We start from the raw sequence: 11,470 nt of genomic DNA on the forward strand, positions 1-11,470 counted from the left end.
CTGGTATGTGAGCAAATGTCAGGGAGATAATCTCTTGTAAGTCTGATCTGGAAACTTCCTCAAGTTGCTTTAAGATGACTAAAAGCCCTGTTCTGGGGATTTGTAACGAGATCTCACCCCAAAAGATGTCCTCTTTACTGCTTCTCCTCTGATCATGATTCCTAAGCACTCAACTAGATTGCTGCCCAGTCTGTAGAAAACCATTTTTCATTTGAGCTGCCTTTGCACAGAAGTGTCAATCTTCTGTCATCTTCTGCCCTGAAGAGCTCTAACAAGCTTCCGCCTGTCCCTTGGAACACTCCAGTCGTGCCACCTGTCCCACCACATATCAGTGCCTGCAGTAATGTTGCAGCTCTGAACCTGCATGTGAAGCTGTAGCTCCTTGTGTTTCCGAAGTTGAACATACTTCTACACAGGCATTTCATGTTGGTCTCCTTTCAGCCTGTTTCATCCTTTGAGGAGCACTTTTAAACCCATCACATTTGTGTTCTTAATGCTCTCAGTCTCTGTTTCTTTACTCATCTGCAAGTTGTTACCACCATCCCTCAACAAGCCCCTTAAAGCCCTTCCTGCTGGCTTGGCAAGCCTTTGGCAAAGACATTGCTAAGCCACTTTGTCCTATGGATCCTTGCTCTTGTTAGCAGCCTTATCCCTTAAAGAGGGACTCATGAACATGTAAAAGAAAAGGGCCCTGTGATACCACCCACAGGTGACAAATTCTCATTGTGTCTACCCTGACCCAACCCTTCATGGGTAGAATGGAGGGAACTGCTGTTCTGACTCCTGTGTCCTTCACATGCGCTCCCAGAGCTTAGTCCCTTTGGACTTGCTTCAGGTGTTTCTTTGTCTTTTTTTTCTGTCTAAATAATGAGAATAAGTAGGGTACTCTTAGAAAGGAATCTAAGCTCTCTGTCCCAGGAAAGGAACCCTAGAAAATGGAGCACCTGTGGGAGGAGATGGTTGGCATGGAATGTGGGACAGGCATCAAGAAAAAACAGTCCAGTCTGCAGGAATAAGCCTATGCTAAGAAAGAGCCAGAAGGCTCTTTGGCTTAAAATTCTCATCTTACTCTGCACTGCAAAGCATTGTGCCTTACTTCTCATCCTGGTTGAAGGATTTTATCTGGTTTAGAGGTAGGTGAAAGGCTGTGAGGACAGGTGAAGAGGTACTGATAGTTTTCTGTCACAGCCTTTATTGTGGATCATATTCTGATGGGAGAAGTTGTATATATTGTATGTCTCTTTTTTTTTTTTTTAATGTTTGTTTAACAGGCTGAATATTCAGAGTTAGTTGAAACATTGCTATCAACTCAACAAGATCCAGTAATTTACCAGCGGTTAGCAGATGCCTTCAACAAGCTTACTGCAAGCAGCACTCCTCCTACACTGGACCGTAAGCAGAAGATGGCCTTCTTAAAGAGTTTAGAAGAATTTATGGCAAATGTTGGTGGACTTCTCTGTGTAAAATAAACAACAAAACTCTATGCCTAATTTTTAGACCCTTTCTGCAAAATGCACTGAGAAATGCTGAATGCTGACTAAATCTTGTACCTGTCTCTGGGTTCTTTGCAGCCATCTCAGATTCTAGAGAGCCTGGAAGTTTGAACATAACACCACGGAATAGGAGAGGTCAACTTTGAATCAGCTTCTGCTATTATGTGTTAGCTGCAATCTGTCATACTTGGGTGTGGAAGAGAATGAACAGAAAATCTGAATTGAGTTTTTTTCCATTTATGTGCAAACAGATATGGGCACAATGAAATAAATGCAGTGCCTTTCCCCCTGCACTGGTTTAAAATATGAGTGGTCATGTAAACATACAGATTTCTTTTCTACCCAAAATCATGTTAGAGTGTGAAGCAGATACATATAAAGCTCTAAAGAGTTTAGCTGATTTTAAGCTTTATTTTTCCTCTCTTAAAGTCTGAGTTTGTGTTCCAATGAGGAAGAAAAACCAAATGGTATTTTAACTCGTGTTTAGTTCTGTTTTTCTACATCAACCTGACATTGCAGGTTTAATGCAATGCAGGTTTTTACATTATGTTCTGTTGCCTAAAGTTCAGAGAAAAAAAAAAGATGTATATTTTTGTTCCCCGAAAATGAACTTTAGGAACTGTAGCCATTTCATTGCCTTAATTTAAAAGAAAAAAAAAAAGAAGCTCATATACTTTAGGTAAGAACTTTAAGGCAAGATTTGACTCTTGAGAGTTGGTTTAGGATGTTGGCACTGAGCTGCTGTGTACCTGTTGCAGCCCTTCATGTTGATGTGTTGTTTTGGAATGAGTGTCTAATGCAAGGTTCATGTGTAGTTTTACTTTCAGTATCTGTCTTGATTCTCACCTGGGTTGCACGCAACTGCAATGTGTTTCTACACTGAACTGTTTGCTGAAGCAATAACAACCCAAAAGGTGTGAATTACTGGCAAACTTTGTAAAGTTGGGCATTAGCTAAAACAATTATGCTAGCACAGGAGCATCAAACCCTTTTGCTCAAACATGTCTATTTGACTCTAGTGGGCAAGGGTAACTGGGAGGTCTCTGCTGTAGGAGATTTTTGTTTTTTGCTGAATCTAGTCCCACTTCTGCAGAGCTCTCCCAGCTGCTCTGCTCTTGCTTGGTTTTTTATATCAGCACTTTAGCTTTTATCATAGCAGAATATAGTGCCCTGATTATATAGAACCAACAAGGGAGAGCAGCACATGAATATGAAAGCAAGGCCTGCTTTGTCTCTTGTCATGAGCCAGAGGAAACTGAAGCAAACACAAATGCTGCATGTCTAGTAAAATTATTTTTGTGGAAATACACAGAGGCAGAAGTGGGCCCTTCTGTTTAAGATCTCTGCTAGATTATGCTGTTAAGTATTTCCCATGTGTTTTTACAGTTTATATAAAAAGTCTGATATACACTTTTATATGGCTACATATAGCTTCGTGTTTGCAATTCTGTGCCATTCTTCAGCTATTCATCTCAAAATTAGTCACAATAGCCAGAATCTCACAACAGGCACAAACCTCTAATACTGTGCTATAAGTGATCTAAGGTTTGTTGGGTTTTTTGTTTGTTTGATTGATTTTTTTTTGTTTTGTTTTGTTTTTTGGCAGTGTTTTGGTTTTTTGTTTTCTGTGGGGTTTTTTTTGGGGGGTGGTGGGGTTTTTTTGGTAAGTTAAATCCGTAAGTGTCTCAAGCATGGATCCACAAAGCCAAAAATACCATCTCTTTATTATACTTTTAATTTATGTGAAAACTGGGCAATAACAGATTTACACATTACAAAGTGACCATAAAACTTCATAGATAATAGTGTACCTTCCCAGATAGTATTTTATTTCTAAGATAACCTGCAAAGCATTTTAGAACAGGAGAATTGCTCTCAATTTTTTCTTTAAACTCTAGTGCTTTTCTTTAAAAGATTTCTTGACTGTGCACTTGCACAAAGTACAATGATCCTGGCAGATCATTCTGTTTCAAACTGTTGTGATGGCTGAGTTTTTATTTTTAAATTGGGGTTTGCTATTTTTGAAACTGCTTTTGGGGTTTTTCTGAGTTTGTACGTTGGATGGGGCAGAAGTTCTGAAACTTCATTTTTTTCAGATGAAGGGCACTGAAGCCTGGGAACATCAGCAGCAGTAGGAGCTGCTGGTTTGTTATGATGTGGCTGATGTCAGGTATCTAGACTGAAGTCTTCAAAGAGATCATAGCAAATATTCCATGTTTTGGGTCTGACTGAGTAACTGATACACTCAGTCATCCTTTCTTTTATAACTAGCTCTGTCACTATTGTTTTATTAATCCTAAAACTGGCTCACTATTTAAAAATATTTATTAACTTTAAAGGGTTGGAATCTCTTGCATATTGTGATGAATGGGAGCACAAATTGAGTTTGTATTCTGGGCAAAGTAATGTGCATATGCATTATTTTTCTTTTCAGGCCCATTGTGTTGTAACAAGCAGAAACACACAGCATTTCTGAGTATCAAGACTTTAGCTAAAGTATCAACACCCACTTTCAAAGACTAGTTTTAAAGGTGGTTTAAAAATTTCTTTTGCCCTTGTTTAAAAATAATATATGTTATAGGAAAACTGTCCTAGTAAGCGTTTTGGGGTTTTTGGTAATTTCCTGCTTTATGTTACACTTGCCTGTTTTTTAATTTTCCTTTCATTCTCATATATTTAACAGAGATCTTTCCATGCCATTTTATGTTTCTTTTTCTTTTTAATGCTAAGATGTCTCTGCTTAGTGACATCCATGAAATGGTTGCAAAGGTTTCTGGAAATAAGTCCTGTTCATTCATACTCTTCCTGGTGACTGCTTCTATCCAAGCTATTTGACTACTGTATCCTTTCTGTACCAAAAAAAAATAGAAAAAAAAGAATTTTCTGTGATCATCTACACATCCAGTTGTTGTAAATCAGGGTGTGAAAGCACATTGAGGTCCACAGGAAAGACTCAGACTGTTTGTAGTGAACACTGAGAGATGACTTGACATAAGTGTTCTGGAAGTTCCATAGCATCATTGCATTAATTTTCCATTCACTGTGGAGAGTGAATAATGGTTCTAAAAATGCACCTGTTTTTTGAAGGAAGAAAAAAGGCAATTCAAACCAAGTTATAAATGCTGCATGATACTATTGTAACAAATATATTTGTCTAGACTTTCCTTGCTGAAACAGATTATCGGACCAGTGTTTTCATTCTGAGACTGGCTTCTTTGCCGTTTTACCAGCTCCTTCCCCACTGTAATAGTTCTAATGCTGGCATAATAATTTTGTTCAACCTGTAGTTTTGAACACTGACAAGCATCGAGTTCAATCATAAAATTGAAGACCTTGTTAAAAGCACAGATACACAGCGACAGGAGAAGGGGACTGGATGCATGAAACTTCCACTTTCATGTGCATTTATGCCTTAATTAGCTTCACTGAATTACCACCAGAATCTGCTACTTTTTGCCCAGAGGTTTGTGTTCCACCATTTAATGGTAAAGGGCTCATCTTTTTTCTCAGGAATGAGAAACTTGTTTTCTCAGCATGTCCAAATCCTACTAGTTGAAAGAGAGGGGTTTAAATTGGAGTCATTGCTTTCATAGTGAGAAGAGCTCACTAAAGCCCCGGTGTTTACCTGGGCAAATCCCTTTATGTCTAAGCCATGTAGTTCTAGAAAATAGGCTTGTTCAAAGCAGTCAGTTGTCCATTTAAAATCTATTTCTTTAAAAGGGAAGGCAAATTCTAATTTGTGATCTGTAAAACTATTAAAAAATACAAATTTGCAGCATTTTGCTTGTAAAACACTTCAAGTAATTTCAGGTTTGGTTAAGTGATTACATAAGAAGGGGTGGGTTTTTTTATGGAAGTAGCTTGATGAATATAAGCGCAGGAGTAGGAGCCAGGCTCCTCTAATTTTGTAATGTTTATTCACAGGATCCTCTGTGGCCGTTGGCAAGTCACTAGAACTGTGTTATTGTTAAAATAGCATTAACACCTACCTACCTCACAGGGATGTTGTGAGGATTAGCTTATGCCTATAAAATGCTTTGAGGATCTGAGATGCTATGTAAATATAATATACTTTAATTTTAGTTTTGTGAGGTGTAAGATTTACTGTAATGAAAACAGAAGATTTTCATAATGGTAAAGCCCAGTAGAGGCAGCAGTGGTGCAGTATTCCCAGGACTGATCTACTGCAGTACAGTAATGCTTGCTGTAAAATTGTCATTATTTCCATTACAGCCAATTGAAATGGCGCCTTCTTCTTATATAAGGTGAGATTCCCCACCAGTGTGCCTCAGTTCTGGTCTTCAAAGAGAGAGGACAGTTACTGATTATTCAGGCTTTGGTGCCTGTGCTTGTGACAAGTGCTGCTTGTGGTGGTTGGGTTTTGTTTGGTTTACTTTTGATTTTCTTTACATTTTTCTGCAAGGAACAAATACCACATGTTTCTCCCATGTCTGTTCCAGTCACTAAGTATAACCAAAGCCTAATGATAACAATTAAAATTTAAAGAGCCATCCCTGTTCCCCTGCCCCTCATAAATTTGCATTTGAGTAGCTTGTGCTCTGTTTTCAGTAAATTAGATTAATGTTTTCTAGTTCTGATCATGAAACAAATCATGAAGTGTGTTTTGCTCTAGAGCCTCAAATTCTCAGCTATCTTATAGAGCCCTTTTTTCAGTATGAGATTTCTTGGGGCCCTAGAAACTGAAAAGTAAGATACCTCTGGCTTTCCCTTCTCTTCAGTGAATTAAAATTGATTCTGATTTTTCATTTCTTCCCATTCCCTACCCTGCTTTTCCTGTCCTTTTAAGCTGCTGTTAAGCAGATTGGGAAGGCCCTTCCAACCTCAGAGGAAGATACTACTACCCATGTAATTTTCCAATCTGTTACAGCTTGACACTTGAAATTGATAAAAACCTCTCTAATAGTATTCACCACACATTTCAATCCCCATTAAACCATTCTGGAGTTTTCAATTAGAAAAAAAAAAAACCTATATTATTTGTTTTTTTTAAGCAAAATAAGAAACCTCCATGCAGTGAACATACAGTTTTAAGGCAATAAATGCTAGTACTGCTGTTGGTCAAGTGTATAAATATTTTAAATGTGTCATTTAATGCTGTGTTGAGCTTATGTATTAAAAACACAGGGATTGAAGTGCTAGTTGATTTCAAGTATTGTTTTATCTGTACAGTTGAAGATATGAAGTTGCATAGAAGTATTTCACATTTTATTGCAATAAGACTTGGGAAATGGCTGTGTAATCAAGCCTTATCATGACTGAATTTTCAATTTTGCAATGATCACTTTGTGTATTAAGATCCATAAGCAGGAAGAGGATAAAATTGTTTTCCACTAAAGACTTTTTTATTTTGTTTTGGCCACGTGTGATTTGTGTGTATTCTTGTTTAATATTTTTCTAAAATCTCACCTGTGTTGAATCCCTGAAAAAGCATTTTCTTACAGTGGAAACATAAATAGCAACGTTATAAAACCTTAGGCCACACCTTTTGCTCTTTGGCTACAGTGAATGCACAGTAATTACGTTAAAAGTTGGTGGAGTAACTTTAATTTACATCAGCACTTACAGCATGAGTTTGTCCATCAACAGAAAGTGTGATTAGAGGTGCCACTGCAGTATCTCACACTGGACTGCAATTACCAGAAATAACTGTGAATATATAATCAGATTAATCTTTTCCCCCATCTTCCAAAAGAAATTTTAAGAGTGACTTTTCTTGTCACTATTATTGGTAGCATTTGTCTACTCAAAAGGAATACTGATTTCTGGGTCTTTAATGTGTGTGTGTGTGTGTGTGTGTATTTCATATAAACAGTTTTTATGATGGTATCTGGCACAGAAATGTTCTCCAAGCTCATAATCTGTTCCTATGTAAGGAACATCTAACAATAGCATGTTACTTCATGGATATCAGAAAAGTTCAGTTACAGGCAGCAGTTCCTAATGTGCTATAGTGCAATTACATTTAAATAAACTACAGCTATTTTCTAGTGTCTCCCTCTTACTTCCATGCACTCACATCATTTAGATAAGGAAAAAAAAAAGCTTCACAAATCCTGAAAGTAAAACTACGCAACAACTGTGGTAGTGACAGCTTGCTATATATCTTGGCTGTATGTATCACTAGAACTTTACTGGTTTCAAAAGTAAGATTATGCAGTTACATGTTTATATTAGCATGGTTTCGTTCAGTGAATATTTTGGAGAGGGACAGAAACATTTAAGGTAATTTTGAGGAAATTCCTGAATGCAATTGGTAAGACTAACAGCAGCGTATCCAAGAGTCTTTCATGTAGAAAATGGAACAATTCTGCTTTACCTTAAATATGAGTTCTGGAATAAACTTGAATGATTTGGGTACAAGGCCTTTATTCACACTTGTTTGTCTAAGTATACACAAACCCCATCAATTTTGCCTTTTTGAAACTTACCTTGGCTTCAGTTGTGAGTGATGGAGTTGGTGGTGGATTTCTTCATTCAGTGATTTGCCGTGTCTCACAAGCAGAGAAGTACAAAAGCACAACCCTCCGAGTGGAATTTGCCTGGACAGCCAACCAAGGAGCAGGTTGTACATGAACTAGAAGAGGGAAGGAGAATGAGAAGAAAGTGATAACTTTGCCATCTTATCCAGAGAAAGAAAAACAGATCAATCTGAAAGTGTAATTACATAATGTTTAACATGACATCTTGAAAGGGATTAGTAAAAGCCTGACATTTTATCAACAGATTTGTTGGGGGAAAGAGTACTGTTTTGGAATTCTGAAATGAAATGTGATACTATCCTTGTAAGTTTTGTTAAATAAATAATAAATTTCTCTTTATTTTGGAAAACATTCCAGACAAATCTATATATCCAAAGAGAACAAAGAAGCTACCCACTGTGACGGATACATAATTCATTACTAGTTTTTCTGCTGCCTATATTTGAATCTTGTGGAACAGCTATTTTCACTTTAACATCTATTAGATGGTATCAGATTTGATTTTCCTGACACACTGTTGCCTTTACAAGTTAGAGTAAAGCGAAGCTGTGGGTGTGATGTACTTCCCTTTTTCTTCCTCTCTCTGTCTAGCCTACTGTTAATGGTTGTAAAGACAAATATGTTTGATTTGCTTTAAGTTACTGTTTTGGATGCTGCATTTAGGTTTGTGGCATATTCAAACTGCTTCCCATCTCTGTGTTCGGTGTTCCCTGAATGAAAGTCATTGCTAGACTCCCACACAAGTATTGATTTGAAAGCTTCACTGGTAACTTGGTTTAATAAGCTGTCAGGACATTTGCTTTGGTTTTGGAACTGCACCAATACTACTAGTGGTCTTTTGTTCATTGAAATGATTGTTGTAACTCACAAAAAAAAACAAACCCCAAAGCCAAAAGCCCACCACCACACTGTGGAATCTCTAGGAAGATCACTGATGTCCTCACAAGATCAACACTACTTTGGGGAAGGCTTATATTCTTCTGCCACTTTAAGGAAAGACTGTTCTTCTGAAGTACTTTTTGCCTGCTTTTAGGCTGTTATGCACTTTCATGATTTCTTAACAAACTGCTGTTAAAATGTACTGTAAACATGGATTTTGATAAGCGCACATGTATTTAAACAATTCACTCAGCCTCAGGAAAGCTGGAAAAATTGGATACCTGTTTTGTATCTTGGTTAAAATGTTTGTTACCTGCATCTCTTAAGATGGCCAGATAATGTCTAGATCCTTCGAGTGTAACTATTTAAGATACCAGTATAGTCTGTAAAAGGAGGACAGTGTAATTTTGCTTTAGGGACAGAGAAAAGGGTGTCCTTCTCTTATTTTTCTTAGAGGTATATATATAGTCTGAATTGGAGTTTCAAAAGCAGAAAGCAGTAATAAACCCCATTTACTGTTCAGGAAAAGAAATGTTTTCTTTCGTAACACTATCTGATTTCTATTTTCTTCCTTCTCCTTAATGAGTGTGTGTGAAATAAGTGCAGAGGTATGTGTAGGAAAAACTGTAAAAGCTGCTGCTGTACATGTTTGCTACTTGACTGCATTTTCTGTTCCACTTTAATTTTACTGGTTTTGCTAAATATATTTTATATATTTTCCTTCCTGCTTCTTGTGATGGCAGAGTGATTACATCTTTGTGGGGGGAAGGCAAAAACAACCATGACAAGGCTTCGGGGCCAGACAATGCCATGATGGTTGGATGTTTTCATGCGTCTCAGGACATTTTTAGAGAGAACTGTGTAAATCATAAGCCTTGGTAAAATATGTGGGGATGTGAAAATGTACAGAAGTGTAGTTACTGGTAATTCTGTTGAAGGGTTGGGTGGGGTTTTTTTTTCAAATACTTGTAAATTCTGTTTGAAATGCCAATACCAGTAGGTGGTATTAAGTGACTAGTGGTCACTTATGTAGAGCATTTTTCTGTCTGAAAAGCTGTGGCCCTCTGTGGATCCTGAGTTACTTCCAAGGAATGCACAAAGCCTGGCAAAATAGAAAGAAGTCACAGGGATCCTGTATCCTGTCATGTTTCTAAGATTTCTGTCTCCATAGAGAAAGAGTTGGGACTCCATGAACTACTTAAATATTAAAGCTTACTTATGTACTTGAATTCATAGAGTGACTGCAAGCTTTGAAGGGGCTGACTGGCAGTCTGTCCTTCCATTGTGCCACAGGGTCTTGGGAAGCTGTGGTGCACCTGGCCCACACAGGTACCCCATGGGGCCCCAACACACATTTGTTTCTCCTTCTATAGGGGGAACAGCTTGGGAGTGAAAGTAAATGTGCAGCAAGCTTTGCTTAGAAAGAGGGGGTGTTGCAGGTTGTTTTCTAAGTAGAATATTTTCACTTTGCTGTTTTCCATTATCGTTAATAACTAGAAATTATCCTTGTATGGTTGTAAAGCATTCGCTGCCTTCCAAATCAATGTGCAGTTGGTTTGCCAGCCCTAAATATGTTGAGGGGTTTTTTTTGTGGGAGTTTTTGGGCTTTTTTGTAAATAAGTTAATAGAAGATTTTTAGGCTTAATGGCAACAGGAAAGATTCTACAAGTAGAATTTAATAATCTATTTTCATATTAATTAAACCTGATTATACTTTTTCATATGGCTGCGGGTTGTGCTACAGTGAGAACAAAACTGGAATTTCATTAGCAGAGAAAAAATGCAACAGAGTAAAAATAAAAACTCAAACCCCAAAACAGAAATGCCTTGTGAGTAACAAGTTGCTATTGCTTTCCAGGCTAGAACTGTGTTTTTAAACACTGTTTCTGATCTAGCAAATGCATTAGTGAAGAGGCAGTGATCTATGTCATCAGGTTTGTCTCAAGGACACCAGTATCACTGCTGTGTGACATGGGTCTGCCAGGGAAAGGACAGGGGAGATAGCCTAACTGGAAATACCTATCTGCAAAAAATATTAGGGGACAATAAAACCCAATTATTAATAAGAAATTTCTTTCAAGATGCACTTTACAGGTATTCCTGTGTTTATGTTTCGTTTGTCCTCGCATCCCAAATTGCAGCCAGAGATAACCTGTTTTTATTCCTTCCTACAGGGTCACTTGAGCTCCTTTGGGGCTTTGCTTCTAGAACTGTCTTGTAACAGGACTCAAGCAAGGGCTGTGCTTGCTGCCAAGTAGTATCTGATATCATAACCTAAATAATGTCACCCGGTCAGCCCACCCCCAAGCCCCCAGACAGCCATGTGCCCTTATGTGATCTGTCTAACCTTTCTGGTGAGGAGGGATTGCTTGCCAAGGGGCAGTCTGCTGCTCTGGGAAATCTGGACTGAGAGTGTGTGTCATCCCTGTCTCATTTCCACTTTCATTATCAGCCCTGTGCAGAATGTTTTTCATGTAAAATACCTTACAAACATGCATGAAATAGGACAATTACTGACGTGTCACTTCACTGTAGTACCTAAACCAATTTCTTACTGCCCTCAGTAATGCTACACAGGTATCAATATCCAGACTTGTC

General features: G+C 37.9%; 1 protein-coding gene across 1 annotated transcript in view; it reads left to right on the forward strand.

Moving 5' to 3' along the window:
* XPO4 (exportin 4) overlaps nt 1-8,856 on the forward strand; it is a 79,311-nt gene extending 70,455 nt beyond the window's left edge. Inside the window, exon 23 of the mRNA XM_058045483.1 lies at nt 1,272-8,856. Within this exon, the coding sequence (XP_057901466.1) occupies nt 1,272-1,469 (198 nt within the window). The 3' untranslated portion in view covers nt 1,470-8,856. The remainder of the gene's footprint in view (nt 1-1,271) is intronic.
* Nucleotides 8,857-11,470: the final 2,614 nt, after the last annotated feature.

Source organism: Melospiza georgiana, chromosome 2, assembly GCF_028018845.1.
Source record: "Melospiza georgiana isolate bMelGeo1 chromosome 2, bMelGeo1.pri, whole genome shotgun sequence".
NCBI lineage: Eukaryota > Metazoa > Chordata > Aves > Passeriformes > Passerellidae > Melospiza > Melospiza georgiana.